Source organism: Dipteris shenzhenensis, chromosome 17 (genome assembly GCF_047967505.1).
Source record: "Dipteris shenzhenensis isolate YYH24624 ecotype China chromosome 17, Dip_SZ_1.0, whole genome shotgun sequence".
Taxonomy (NCBI): domain Eukaryota; kingdom Viridiplantae; phylum Streptophyta; class Polypodiopsida; order Gleicheniales; family Dipteridaceae; genus Dipteris; species Dipteris shenzhenensis.
The window spans coordinates 10,128,301-10,143,876 of NC_141612.1; the positions used below are offsets into that span (position 1 = coordinate 10,128,301).

Here is a 15,576-nt window from a genome sequence, read left to right on the forward strand (position 1 = left end):
GTACAGTTGGGAGGCAGTGCCATCTATTGTATCAGTTCTACAGTAATCAAATTTTTGATTCTCCATACTATCTTGTTTTCTCTCTTGCGTACGAGATCCTATTGTCTATTGAGCACAGACGTATTATTTTCTTACATGGTATCAAAGCCTGGACTCTAGTAAGAAGATTTACTAGTGTGTTTTCTATTTGCAAGCAGATTGTGAGAGATGGCCCAGCCCACAAGACTGCGAATCCCATCGTTCGACGAAAGCAAAAAGTTGGACGGCTCTAACTATCCACTTTGGAAGTTCAAGATGAAGACCATCCTAAGCGCATACGAGCTTTGGGACACTGCTACTGGGGTGGACGTGAGGCCGGTTGCGAGATCGGATCTAGCCAATGCAGGACAATAGATAGTACCAACTACGGATGAGATTCTCGCGTGGACAAGAAGAAATGCAGATGCGCTGTGTTCGATTGTCTGTAGAGATCAGTGACAGGGTACTGTTTCTCACTTGGATCTGGAGTTGTGTTATGGATCAACAAGAAGCAACTCACAGTTGCTCTTTCTTCTACCGAGGCCGAGTACAAATCTGCATGCTTTGCTTCTTGCGAGGCAGTGTGGTTTAGGAGGATTTTGGGGGACATGGGTGGAGTGCAGAACAAGCCTATGCAGTTATCATGTGACAATCAGAGTTGCATGGCGATTGCAAAGAACCCGGTGTTCTACGCTCGCACAAAACACATTGAGATCTAATATCACTTTGTACGCGAGCTCATCATGGATGGAGAGGTCGACTTGGTGTACTATCCAACTACAAAGAATGCTGCGGACATCTTCACAAAGGCTCTTGGAAGAGACTTGCTGGAGAGGCATCTTCATCGACTTGGCATTGGGCCGAAAAAGTAAGTTCACTTGCGGATGGACATTGAGGGGGGGTGTTAGATATCAATGCTCCACTCTCGTGTAACTACGCGGGAACCAGCTAACTCTACTTGTAAGCCCCCCATATGAGGAGAAGGCATTTGAGTAGCTCGGTTATCCGGTAGGTCATGGTTTGGACACCAAATGGGGGCCATGTGTGGCCTGATGGCTGGACGGCTTCAGATAGAGTTGGCACACTGCCAACTAGGCTACATGCAAGTGCGAGAAGGCATCCCTTAACTGACCGCACTGAGGGTAGACAGAGCATTTCCCAGGGCAGCCCACTCTTGGGTTGCGGGGCCTGTTTGGAGCCTCAGATGATCTCGGATGGCTCTGGGCCGAACGGAGACTGTAGGTTAGTTGCTTTGTTTTGCGCACCGGTTCTATTGTATGGTTGGTGGCCTATTTCAAGACCAACCCTCAGTCGATCGTTTTGGGTGGACTGGGTCGGTCACCCAATTGAGCCTAACCGACTACGACTGGTGGCTATATAAGAGCAAGCCCGTGAAGCCCATTTCATCACTGGCTATAGCAACCCTGATTCCTTAGCATCCAGCCTCCGTCTTCTACTGTTTCCAGCATGCCATCGAAGCTTCTTTCACAGGAGCGCATGGTTGGGAGGCAACGCCATCTATTGTATCAGTTCTACAGTAATCAAATTTTTGATTTTCCATACTATCTTGTTTTCTCTCTTGCGTACAAGATCCTGTTATCTGTTGAGCACAGACGTATTATTTTCTTACATAACCTACTTTTTGCCGGATCTTTACCGGAACTCCACTAGCTCTACCAACATTACTTGATAGGCTGCTGCCACTTTTGCATGTTGCTATGCTATATGGCCAACATCTACCTCATAGAGTGGGATGATGAATGGATTTGCATCCAAAACTTCTTGCTCCTTGTCATCATCCATTTCTGACAGCATGTTAACACACTGTGCAATCAATGGTCTATAGTTCCTTTTCTAGTACCAATTTCGAGACCATGTCTAGGTGGAGTTTCTTTTTCCCACTTTGGACTGTGATCTTATAGGCCTCCCAATCCTATTTCACCTTGGTTATTTTAAACCATGGCCTTCCCAGCAACATCAGATAGGAGAAATCTTCCTTTTCCATCTAGAGGACCACAAAATTGGCTTTAAATATCATGCCCTAAATTACAATTTGCTAATTGTAATCTTCCTTTTCCATCTAGAGGACCACAAAATTGGCTTTAAATATCATGCCCTAAATTACAATTTGCTAAAAGGAGAAATCTTCCTTTTCCATCTGGAGGACCACAAAATTGGCTTTAAATATCATGCCCTAAATTACATATTGTGCGGGAGAGTATTCACACCCAAGCCCCCATCTAGTAATGTTCCCTGTATTTCTTGACCATTACAACAAACTTTGATTGCCAGGACTTTATAGTCCACATCATTTGGTTCTACTTGCAACATGGTGGTTCTTCCAATGATCGTTGGTAATCTGATTGATATAAATAAGGATTCTGGTTTCTTTTGCTCTTGTTTTCCCTCTTGCAATTGCTTAAAGAAATTCTCATGGAACATGGGAGCCAAAATCAACTGTTGATCTAATGTTATCTTTATAAATGCCTGCTTTAGTGCATGGAACAATTTGGCTGAGAGGATTTCTTCATCCTTCTTTCAGCTAGTCGCCCCTTGCTCCTTAACTATTGATTGGTTCTCCATCTCCCTACTACTTGTTGGATCTTCTGTCCGATCCTTTCTCGGACTCAACATTGGTCTATGATCCGGACTTTCCTTCGGACTTGTTGCCAAGATTGGTGGTCGGATTAGGTTTTGGATTTTTCGGATTGGTTCGTCCCTGTAGATCCATGGTTGCCAAACTCTTGTCTTTGCATCTTTGGCTTATGCCTTTTGAATTTCTTCCAACGCTACTGTTTGGACTTCTTCCTCGTCCTTCCATCTAAGAGCTTTTTCTTTTACTTCTTTCTTTGTTTGTGGTGTCTCCTGGATTGGTCCTTTTGATCTGGTCACTGCCAGAACTTAGTGCTTTTTCTGATATCATTTCAATTAGGATACATCTCGAACAATCACACAATTCATGTGGGTCGTGCTATCTACCCTTCTTGTATGCCTCTCCTCTGCCTCTCAGTGTGTTTAGTAGTTCTTCTATCAACACTGCATTGGCTTGTGGGGACTATTGTGGCGCTTGAGGTGGTCGTTGACCTTGATTGCCATATCTGACAATTGGAATCGCCCTTTCAACCCGATGCTTACCCACAGGGCACAATTACGTCCTGGACAATGACCGTCCATTCTTAGGCAATCGCCACATTGACCTGTCTGTTGTTGATTCCAATTGCTTTGTTGGTTGCAGTTCCTTTGTTGTCCCCAATTTCTTTGTTGTGGTGGCTGGTTGCTGCTACTACACAACCACTGCATTGGCTCTAAAAGCTACCACATTGGCGCGTTGTTGTGGAGTTCTCTGTGTGACTGTTGTTGTGGATTATTGCATGCATTGGGGTTGTACTAGCATGCTAAAGTTGGGTGACTCTTGCTGCAGATTTCACACTGCACTTGTGGTCGGTTCTGATTCACACCCAAAGTTTGCAACTTTTGATCCACAAGTTTCTCCAAATCGGAGGTTGAAGGAGTCTTTTTTGACTTCTATTTCTCTTTCTTTGTCTTCTTTTCTTCCTTTTTGGCTTTCTTTGCTGCCCTCTTTTTGTTCTTCTTCTTTTTCTTCTTTGAGTCATTTTCTAAATCACTTTCGGACTCATTATTGCTCGAGTTTGATTCGATTTGGAAGCACTCCCGGATTCATCTGATTCTTCTTTGGAATCTTCTTCGGATTCCACCTCGGATTTCTTCTTTTTCTTCTTGATTGTGCCTATGAGTCTTTTAGCTCTTTTGGCTACATCAACAAGGGTATTGAACCCATTTGCAACTGCTGGTAGTACGAGACCACTGACTGAACTATGAATTTTTTGTTTTAGTCCCTTACCAAAATATTCTGCCATCATTTCAGTGGTCGGTCTTTCTATTGCATCCAAACATGCATTCAGGTTCAAAAATTGCTGGTCGTAGTCTTCTATGGGTAGTTTCTTTTGTGGCAAAATTGCCCAGTCCATACGAGCTAAACCACCGCATAGCCTTTCCAGCTAGTGTCCCTACAAACTGTTACAAATTTTTTGGATCTCCAAATAAAGTGTCAAAGCTACTGGGTCACCACCGAGTTTTGAATTGAGCAACATGAATGTCTGGATCTTCTTTATCCTTACCATGAAACTCTGAAAATTTGCACTTCAAATTTGCTACCTGTGGGTGTGCCATTCGGTGAACTGGTGTATTCGGCCTATGTGTTGGTGGTCTTGGACTGTTTGCCAATGTATGAGAAGCTGGATTCTCTTTGTTTGGGTCAAATTCTGCATCCAAATTTACTTTTCTTTCTTCCTCGGATTCTTCATACGATTTTGGTTCTTTTTCTTTGAATCTTTTGTCCAAATCTGCTACTTTGTCTTTGGATCTTTTGTCCAAATTTTGTTGTCTTGCTCCATTATCTTCATCCAAGTCTTCTTGTTCTTGTTCGAAATCTTTGTCTGATTCTTATTCTCTATCGTTGTTGTCTGCAACTATGTCTTTTGCTGCTACATCATCCCCAAGGTCTTAAAGGTCTTGAAGATCTGGCGGCAATTCATCTATGTCTCCTATATTTGTTTGAAGTAGGTCGAATGGTAGTCGACAATTGATTCTTATTGAGCCAACTTGATTTAATCCAAGAATGCTTGAAATCGCAGGGTCTCCCCTTGACTCATCCTCCGAGATATTGACCTTGATTTCATCCCGTATTGCAATTCGGATCATGTCTTCTTGGCTAAATGATTGTGTTTGTGCCGTTTCAGCATTGGCTTTTACTTCGTCATCTTGTTGTCCCCAAAGTCAGAGTTGCAAATGCATGTGTTGAGATATCGAATTGTCATCATAGTGATTTGTAGACATTCATTCTTCTGTGGACGCATAGCCATACCAAGAACATTATGGTATTCAATTGAGATGCATGCACAGTATACCTAAGTCAGAACCCGTTCAGGCCCACCATCTTCCAACAAAATCGGATTGAGGCGATCTTGTTTGTCGGACTGAGTTTACTATTCTACCTTCCCGAATGTGGTGTACAAAACGACCACATTGTCACCTTGATGGGTCGACAATCTTCGTCACTTAGAAGTGACTGATTTTGGTCTTCCACTTCTCGAAGAGATTAATGGGTGCTCGAACCCACAGGATCGCCAGTGTTAAGTGGAATACAAAACTCCATTCTTTTGGGGTTGGATAATATATGAACTAAATCGATATAACATTGGCAAGCGAAGAACTAAGATCCACAAAAAATGATCAGGATATTGTTGCTTTGAAAATATAATTCACTTCTCTCTCTCTCTCTCATTGCTCATAGAATAAGAAGGAAATAGATATGGCATTGCATTTAGAAAAACGGTAAGGGAAACATAATGTACAGGATAGACAATTAGTCCGAACTCATATTCGTGCACAAAATAGATTCGAGAAGCATCCAAAGGTGAGAGGGGCTAGAAAATAGCTGGTCATTATAGACATTTCTTAAGCTACCCTTATCTAGAGCAACCAAGGACTATACTTTAGAGCAACTTGAAGATCCCAATGACCCAAAGCAAACAACCACATGAGAATTGGGAACTGACCAACTAATAAAAGAAGATTGGCTCTCTCTATTTCCATCACGTGCGCCCCTCACTTCAACTCTTCGTTTCTACCACATTGCCTCATCTTGCCTTCTCCCAACCTCCCAGCTTGCTTTTTGCCTTGTGCGCCTCCAACCCATGCCTCTCTGCTGCGTGCTTCCTTTTCTTACATTATTCTCCCCCCCTTTCCTTTTTCTCCTTGAATGCCTCTACACATTTTTTTAGTTTGTCATGCTGGTCCCTTGATCTCGCTCATTTCAACTGGGTTATAAGGGGCTTTCCCCTCCTTGGTAGTAGCAACTTGTTTCGAGGAGCCTACTTAGATTGTGGGCTTTTTTTGGGCTAGTTGTCTGGCAACTACCTTCCTATTTTCAAGACCTTTAGTAGGTCTCTTCAACCTACCTTAGCCCTTCTTTGGGTGTGAGAATTTGTTAGAGGCTTCTCCACAGAGTTTCCCTTTTACCCCTTTTCTCATCTTTTTCCCTCGTTCTACTCCCTTTGCAAGCAGCTTAGCTTTTTTGTTTTAAGATTCCGAAGTTGTTCTTGGTGGTGACCTTTGGTATGGGCAAGAGGGGTTCACATGGTAGCTCCCTTGAATCCCTCAATGATAAAGATAATACGTTCTCTAGAGGACAATCGCTAGTGTTAATAGAATACAAAACTCTACTCTTTTGGGGTTGGATAATATATGAACTAAATCAGTATTACATTGGCATGAAGCAAAGAGCTAAGATCTAATGAATGATCAAGATATTGTTTGTTTGAAAATAGAATTCACTTCTCTCTCTCATTGCTCACAGAATAAGAAGGAAATACATACGGCATTGCATTCGAAAAAAGAGTAAGGGAAACATAATGCACAGAATAGACAACCAGTCTGAACTTGTATTCATGATTAAAGATACTACAATCAAGAACTCACATTGTGTACTTCTCTCTCAGTCTGTCTATTACAATCTTGCTATATTCAACTTTGCGGTTGGTATTTCAATTACAACTTCAAACCGTTAAGACTCTTGACCAATCTGATACTAAAGTTGGGTTGCTTATTCTACCCCTTAACAATCATGCCAACTAAGCAAGAAAACTCAAGTGTCCTACCCTACATGACTATCAAGAAGCTTAAAAACTTTTCCCTACCCTTCGTATTCATACCACTAGCTAGCCACATCTCTTTTGACCTTGTTATTATTCATGAAATTCTTTGCATCTCACCAATCACCTCACTATCACCCATGAGACCACCACTACCTTGGACATTTATTAAGCTACCCTTAGCTAGAGCAACCAAGGACTATATTTAGAACAACTTGAAGATCTGAATGACCCAAAGCAATCAACCACATGAGAATTTGGAATTGAACCCACTAATAAAAGAAGATAGGCTCTCTCTGCTGCCATCAATTGTACCCCTCACTTCAACTCTTCCTTTCTGCCACACTGCCTCATCTCGCCTTCTCCCAACCTCCCAGCTTGCTTTGCCTTGTGTGCCTCCAACCCATGCCTCTCTGCTGTGTGCTTCCTTTTCTACATTATTCTCCCCCCCTTCCCTTTTTATCCTTGCATGCCTCTACACATTTTTTAAGTCTGTCAAAAAGGTCCCTGTATTCTAGCTTAGTTCAACTAGGTTATAAGGGGCTTTCCCCCCCTTGGTAGGAACTTGTTTCGAGGAGCCTACTTAGATTGTGGGTTCTTTTTGGGCTAGTTGCCTAGCCACTGGCCTCCTATTTTCAAGACGTTTAGCAGGTCTCTTCAGCCTACCTTAGCCCTTCTTTGGGTGTGAAAATTTGTTGGAGGCTTCTCCTCAAAGTTTCCCTTTTACCCCTTTTCTCATCTTTTTCCCTCATTCCACTCCCTTTGCAAAAGTAGCTTAGCTTTATTGATTTTTGATTCTAGGGTCGTTCTTGGTGGTGACCTTTGGTATGGGCAAGAGGGGTTTACACGATAGCTCCTTGAATCCCTCAATGATAAAGATAATATGTTCTCTAGAGGACAAACAACAAGTGTAGATTGTCATACAGTCCCTTTAGGATAGAGCAGTGGTGGGTCGAATTGTTGGGCTCACGCCTACAGGAAGTCAACTTCATGATTGGGTTTAGGCAAGCTTAGAGTTAGAGGGTGACTACATTCGAGAGGTCAATAATCAGGCCTCTGTAGAGTAGAGCCACATTTTGCTTAGTCCATACTTTGTGTATTTCATCCCTTGCTTTCCAGTGATGGTCCACGTCCTAGGGATCTTGAAGGAGTATTGAACTATCCTTTATTCTATCAAGGGATCTTTCAGCAGGTGCTAGAATCCTTTTTGACTACAACAACCTCGGTGGTAGCAAATTATGGGGTCCCCCATCTCAAGAAAACCTTTGAGAATCTAGGAGCTCTGCTAGAGGAGATCTTCCTTGGAACGCAGATGGGAGAGAGCTTCAATAGAGGGTGAAGGTTTTTTGCCTTTAAGTTAGCGACTTCATTGCGGACGGATGAGACACCATGTGCAGGCTTGTCTTAAGGGTGCATGCCAGGCACCTCCTCCCCCTCAGCCTCGCCAAGGGCAACGAAGGGAGTTTTGTGAGGACACGGCTTAGCACCTATCTAGCAATAGAAGTCTCAAACCCCCTGGGTAGAGCCTTTTGATTGGATCTGAATTAGGGCAGAAGCTTGGAAAGAGCGCTGCAAAGAACCATAGACGACAAGCTGAACTTTGACAATAGGTAGAGGCAAGTCGGGCACTAGTCCCATCTCAAGGGAAGTAGATAGGTGGAGTCCCTCCTGCCCTCCCCCTCGGAGTCCCAGATCCCCTCAGTGCCTATGTTGGTAGACATGGGCTCAGCTTTGGCCTCTTCCTCCCAGTCTTAATCGAGCCCCCTCAAAGATGGATGTGTGATAGACGATACATTCTCCCAACTTCTAGGTCTAAGACCTTGTCTAAGACAACCCTTATTAAGCATTTTCTTGAGGCTCGGACACTAGAATTATCTCAACATCCTGGATGTTACCCCTTTGCCTTGGAGGTGACAGTCTCAATCCTTCAATTGCCACAAAGGGGCTTCCATTGGAGCAATCGGTTTCCCTTCTGGTCCTTTCAAGGGTTTCAATTTCTCTTCCATAGGAGAGGAGAAGAGGTTAAGAGCCTAGGAAAGAGAAGCTTGGCAATTGCAAATGGCAACTCTAAAATTATTATTATAAGGAACAAGAAAGTCTAATTTTCCGTTGCAATCACCATATGAGAAACCTTGGCTATTGCAAGTGGCAACACTACATAAAAGAAACAAGAAGTTCCAATTTTCTCTTTGCAGTCACTATATGAGAAACCCCTCTCCATCATCAAGGCAGTTCCTACCATGTGTCACTATGGCTATTAAGCTTATGAATTATGTCACTTGGTTGTGTCTATTCTACAGGTATAGTCCATCCACAATTCCAAAGGCTTTGCAAGCATGAAATTATCTATATATAGTGATAAATCTAAGGCATTCCATTGCCAAGGTCTTAAAAAATGCTTCAAAAAGCATTTATAGAGGCTAGCTGCAATAGACCAATTTCTCTTTAGTTAAAGGACTAAATTTTAGGCATTATAGTCTTGCAATCTTAAAAGGATAAAATTGCAATTTTTTACATCCCCCATTGCTTGTAGGGCAAGCAAAATATGCTACTTGACTCTTGCTTTTCTGAAAGGCTATTTAACTTACTTTTCTAGGAGGCTACTTGACTCTTGCTTTTTTGAGAGGTTAGATAGGTAGAGTGAACATATGCTACTTGAGTCTCGCTTTTCTAGACAGTCTACTTAGGTAGAGCAAACATAAGTGTATTTTTCTAACTAAATTGCTAATGTCTGCTATTCCATTTGACATTGCATGGGTTTTTAAAGCAAATTGAAATGACCAAGAAGTGCAAAATTTGCTTCAGCATTCAAAGAGATGGGTCCAAGGTTGGTTAGAAAAAGTGATTTTTTACAGTAAGGGCTTCCGCCACATGATTTGATTTTCTTAGAAGAAATGTCGGAACCTAGGATCCCCATGAAAGTGTGATTATTGTGATGAAGGTGAAAAACTATTGGGGGCCATACATGTGGTGGGCTAGGTCAAATGCAGATGCACATATAATAGGTTGTGCAGTCAGGTGGGTTGGGAAGAAAATGCATGAAAATCAATTGGGGGTCATGCATATGGCAGCACAAGTCAAATGGACAAGCCGAACTACACATATAGTAGGCTACGTAGTCGGGTGGGCTGGGAAGAAAATGTGACTTGTGTGATGGGCACAAAAAGTCCCTAGTTCTATTTGGTCCTTAGTGAGGGTAGGATTCACACACACAAATGTGGTAGCAAGAAATAAAGCTCGGGAGTTGATATATTTCTAGTAGCTTCCCACCAATTTGATTGGATTGACATGATGGGGGGGCATGTTTTTCTTTGTTTCAACTTGGGCAACATTTTGATGTCAAATAAAAAAAGAACACTAGATGGATGAGCACTTTTCGAACCTCATACGAGACTCTCGCTTTAGTAGTGCGCACTCATCCTCTTGCGTGTGAAACCAAGGTAGTATAGTTGTTGCTTTTGGAAGATCTAGCCTTGCTTTGGGGAGCTCTAAGGGCCAAAGCTTGTAGCAATACGTTTTAGACATTACAAATAAATATCTAATTTAATGCAAGTGTCATAGGCCAAACATAGGATTCAGGAAGTCAAGCTTAACAAAAAAAAAAAACCCACCCAAAATGCAAATTCAACACGAAATGCTTGGTGTACTCTTTTGTTACTTTCCAATGCAATTTAGTTAAATTAGTTTAATAAAACCACAAATTATACGGTGTGTACGTTTTAGAATCAAGCCAAAATCATGTTACATTGTACAGTGTCGATGGTGATCACTGATAATGATTCAAAGTCAACCTCAGAATTTTTAAGTTGATAAAAATTGATATCACGATTCACGAGCTTCTAAGAGCAGTAAATTTCTGATAGGTCTGCGGTGACGTTGTGAACAGATATGATTTTTGGCCTGCGGTGAAGTTTGTCATCGGTCTGCGGTGAAGTTGTGAACAGATTTGATTTTGGTCTGCGGTGAAGTTTGTGAACAAATTTGATTTCTAGTCGACTTCAGAATATCTACAGTAGATTCGTACGAGCTTTTCTCCCAGAGCGGGAATGTCTGAAGCCTCCGCGATGACTCACCACAGACGACGTGCAAGACGTTGAGCCGATCGATTGGATCAAAGCTGTGAATCAGGTGGCGTTGAGCCGATCGATTGGATCAAAGCTGTGAATCAGGTGGTGTTTCCGGCGCGGCCCCAGGCGACGGCTTTCTGAGCGGAGGAGCCGTCGTGCTGCCACGTGCAGCGACGTTGAAGAAGTTGCATTGCTGTGGTAGACTCGGGAATCGCCCAGTTTACTGCGCCTGCTCAGCAAGTGCAAACTGCAACTGTGCAACGTGCTGAGCGTCGATTCAGTCCAAGGTACCTTGGATGTAGCGCGCTGGGCCCGGGTAAAGGAGGAGGACGTGGAGAGAGACGGGCGGTGGAAGGCTGCAGTTGATTTCAGGATTCTGGAAGGATGCAGCGTTTCTAATGACAAACGTCGCAGGGTAGACTTGGGTCACGATAGATGGATGAGCGAGGTGAAGAGAGGATGATGAAGGGAGAGGGGTGAAGGCGAAGGTGGGAGAATTTGGGGGGGGGGAAATCGAAAAGGGTGAAGGGGAAAAGGGGGCGGTGGAAGAGGAGGATCGACGAGGTGAGGTGAAGGAAGGAGAAAGGGGAGGGTGTGAGAATGGGGAGGGAGGAAGGGGATGTGCGAGCGAGCGAGCGAGCGAAAGGGGGGGAGGGTGAAGAAGCAAAAGGGAAGGAGGAGGAGAGGGGGATGAAGAGCAAAGAGCTGGCGAAGATGGCGAGCAGGGGTGAGGGGGAGCGATGGCGGGAGCAAGAAGCTGAGGGCAACGAGAAGCAGTTTGGCCTTTGGGTTTTGTGAAGGGCGACTCCTCGAATGCTTGCCCCTTAAACCCATCCTCCTCTCGCACATTCTCTTCCACCTTTCTTGCTCTCTCTCTCGCTCCTTACCATTTCGCTCCCCTCCCGCACCTTCTTGGATCCGTATCGCCTTCCCTCATCCCTTCTCCCTCCACCTCCACCTTCCCAATTCGCCTCCTTCCCCCCGTAGACTCTCGCCTCCCCTCCCCTCTTTCCATCCTCCAGCCGCCTTGCTTCCCCTTTTGGTCGGTACGCAGACCAGAGCCACGAATCAGGCTTCGCTCACTCTTTTCGTCATGGGTTTTTCGATGATCACACGTGACTTGCCCGCCCCACTCGCCTCTTGTTGGGTTTCTCGATGAGCAAACCGCTCGCCTCTTGATGGGTTTTTCGATCAGCTTATACGGTTCCATCATCTTTGGTTGCAGATCTCGCACTCTGCGATTTCGAAGCTCAGCGTCTCTTCCGATTTGATTGCCTCCACTCAGTTCGTTTCCCTGGTTTTGGGACTGCTATTTTATCTCGCTTCGCGTGTAAGCGGGATTCTAGAATTCTTTGCAAGTGTGTAGGGCTGTGCCTTCTTCTTCCGGCATGGTGTTAGATTCTCCCTACGCTAGCCTGCCTAAGGATGCGCCCGCTACCTCATTGCCGTTCGGGAGATTCGTTCGAGGGGAACAAAGGTCTGAAGGGGTGCCGACGTTGATGTCAAAACTAGTACGGGGTGCAGACGAAACCTTGTGCGATACAACGATGGCTCTCCAAACTGCCTCCACCGATGACCTACCAATGTTAAATCTCTGTGACACTTTACAGGCTATCAAAAGGAAGAGGCTTAGCAATGACGCCGTCTGTGGGAGCAATTTCTCCGGCTTGAATTTGGAAACTGAGTCTGGGTTGATTCTTGGATTAGGCAACACAACCAGCCCGTCTGACAGTGGGGTCGTTACACGATCTCGAAGTTCTTCAGGGAGCATGGTTATGACAGGAGTGGAGGAGGATGGTCTGCCAACGGAATTAGGATTGGGGCTAACTGGTCATGGTTTGTTGATGAACGGCTGCATGATTTCGGGGGGGATATCTGCACTAACGTCAGTTGATTCAGACGTCAGTTCATACGTGAATGTCGAGCAAAATCCTGGAATGGGAGCGAGTGTTTTCCTGGGACTGGGGCGTTCACAGAGTCCATTGGGTGGGAACAAGTGTGTAACGAGACAAGATTTTGGTGCAGCATGCCATGAAAATGATTCAGGAATGCAGCTGCAGCTGGGTCTCACAGGAAACTCTGCAGTCATCACAGAGTCTGATTGTACCTCAGGTATGCCATTTGGCTCCGTACATGGGGGCACCTATCAGGAGATCAGATCAGAGGCTAATTGTGCTGAACACATACCTGTGGTTGATGAAGGCTCGACTTCTGCTCGTTCAATGAAATCTGGAGGTTACATACCGACTCTTTTGATGGGTCGTAAGTTTGACAACGTTGCCCGTTTTGAGCTCGAGTGCAGGGGCCAGGCTAGTCATGAACAGTTTAGGATGGATTTTACCAGTAATGATGATGTCTTGGATGCTAACCTTGCCATGAATTTCAGAGCTTCCAACGACCCTACATCTACCAGTGGAGCATCTGGTGGTCCTGCAGATCGACCTCTCAAAACGTGCAAGTTCAGAGGTTGTGGGAAGGGGGCAAGAGGTGCTTCTGGCCTGTGCATCACTCATGGTGGTGGGAGGCGTTGCCAAAGGCAAGGATGCAGCAAGGGAGCGGAAGGTTCCACAGTGTATTGCAAGGCACATGGAGGAGGAAGGAGATGCCAGACATTAGGCTGTACCAAAAGTGCTGAAGGGAAAACAGATTACTGCATTGGGCATGGTGGGGGTCGTCGGTGTAGTCATGATGGCTGTCAGAAGGCTGCAAGAGGTCGATCTGGCCTGTGCATACGGCATGGTGGAGGAAAACGGTGTCAAAGGGAAGGTTGCACAAAGAGTGCAGAGGGCTACTCCTGTTTATGTATCTCGCATGGAGGTGGTAGGCGATGCCAATACCCAGACTGTGGAAAGGGTGCCCAGGGAAGCACCATGTTTTGCAAAGCTCATGGCGGTGGAAAGCGCTGTATGATCCAAGGCTGCAATAAGGGTGCAGAAGGAAGTACACCCCTGTGCAAGGGCCATGGAGGTGGCAAAAGGTGCATGTTTGATGGTGGAGGGATATGTACCAAGAGTGTACATGGGGGCACTTTATATTGTGTTGCACATGGGGGTGGTAAGCGATGTGCAGTGGAAGGGTGCAGTAAAAGTGCCAGAGGAAGAACAGATTTCTGTGTGAGACATGGAGGCGGTAAGCGTTGTATATCTGAAAACTGTACTAAGAGTGCACAGGGGAGTACTGACTTTTGTAAAGCTCATGGAGGAGGAAAGAGATGCTCATGGGGCCAGGAAGGTTCTCAATATAGTGCAGAGCTTTTGCGGGACAAGATAGGGGACCTTGTCGATGGACCTTGTGATAGATTTGCAAGAGGGAAGATAGGCCTTTGCGCTGCTCATAGTGCTCTTGCTCAGGATCGAAGAGTTTATGGAGCTGGTTGCACGGGAGGTGCCCTTACGGCTGGGATTGGTCCAGGCCTTTTTCGTGGACTTGTCTCAGGGTCAGTGCATAAAGGCCAAAACTTTCAATTTTCTGCTGATGCAAGCAAACAGCCTACTGGTATTAATTGTGGGGACCACAGCTGTGATTGTGGAGGACCAGACTCATTCGTGCAATCGTGTGCAAGCCATGGACCTACCTGTGGACCTACTGAAAGGGAAGAAGCTGATGAAACATGTCACGCTGGAGGGATATCCGGAAGCAGTGAATATTCTCAGAGCTGGACACCTGCTGGGGATAATTTGCATTCCTTGAATATGGAAATTCAGTGTTTGAATAACATGAATGCTGGTGTATCATGTCCAAATTATGTAACCTCCAGTTTTTGGCCGGTCTTTATGAGTCCTGCAGGGAATGCAAACAGCCAGGTGAGTGATGTGGGGGCTGGAACAACATGCTTTTCAAACTCTGTGCATGCAACTGGAACATGCAGTATGAGAGAACAATTCTCAGAGGCCCGTTCTCTTCATCATCCCCTGATTCCACCTCGGGTGTTAGTGCCTTTGTTCATGCAAAAAGGGGAATTATTTTCATCACACAGGAAAGAAAAGTTGCGGCATATTCTACCTGATGAGAGAGTGCATGGTGGCTCCATAATGACTTTGCTGTCAAATGAAGCTGGAAATAGGGATACCGACCAGTAGTCAACATCTGGCTTGGGAAGGGATTCATAGAGAATAGCTGGACAGGAAGAAATATTGCAAGAATCAAGAATCACTCAAGGCAGACCAGTCCAGCTGGTTGGTGATGCAGAGCAGTTCTTAGGCACATACATCAGTGTGACTTGAGCTGCTCAACTCAGCAATTGCGAAGAAGCCTTGCTGGGGACATTTGTTCTTTACTATGATATATACTTTTTGCATGTATTGGGGAAAGAATGCAATATGGCTGTGCATGTTTTTTAGTGTACTTCACAGTTAACAAGATTCTAGGCTCTGTAGAACTGTGCATATTGCTTCTTTTGATTTGAAAGACCTTTAGCCATTATGTGCTCATCTTTTTTTTTTGTAAATAGTCATCGTTATTGGTATTTTTCTTTATTTTCTATTTCTAGCCTTTGAGGCATGCCAAAACTGGATGTTTTTACAAAAATGACAGTGTCCCATTTGATGAGAAGATAACTTCCTGTTGCCTTCTCAAGGACAGGTGTTGGATCATCTATGGCTTTTGTTTCATTATTTAAACTTTGAGATTTTTCATTGTTCGTCCATGCAAACATTCGTTCATTCATACAGAAAGTATTTTCAGTCTCCTAACTTGCTGCTCTATCCTTGCAGTGCCAAATTTTGGATAAGGCCTTTGCATTTGTGATGCTTTATATCATGAAATCACCTTGCAAACAGATAATTATGCTCAACTGAATCAAAGGATATTGTAATACA

General features: G+C 44.5%; 1 protein-coding gene across 1 annotated transcript; it reads left to right on the forward strand.

Moving 5' to 3' along the window:
- The first annotated feature begins 11,451 nt into the window (after positions 1 to 11,451).
- On the forward strand, positions 11,452 to 15,336 carry LOC147891660 (uncharacterized). The gene is made up of 2 exons (XM_087387841.1): positions 11,452 to 11,874; positions 11,985 to 15,336. The coding sequence occupies exon 2, from the start codon at positions 12,148 to 12,150 to the stop codon at positions 14,836 to 14,838; it is 2,691 nt and encodes an 896-aa protein (XP_087243967.1). The 5' UTR covers positions 11,452 to 11,874; positions 11,985 to 12,147; the 3' UTR covers positions 14,839 to 15,336.
- Positions 15,337 to 15,576: the final 240 nt, after the last annotated feature.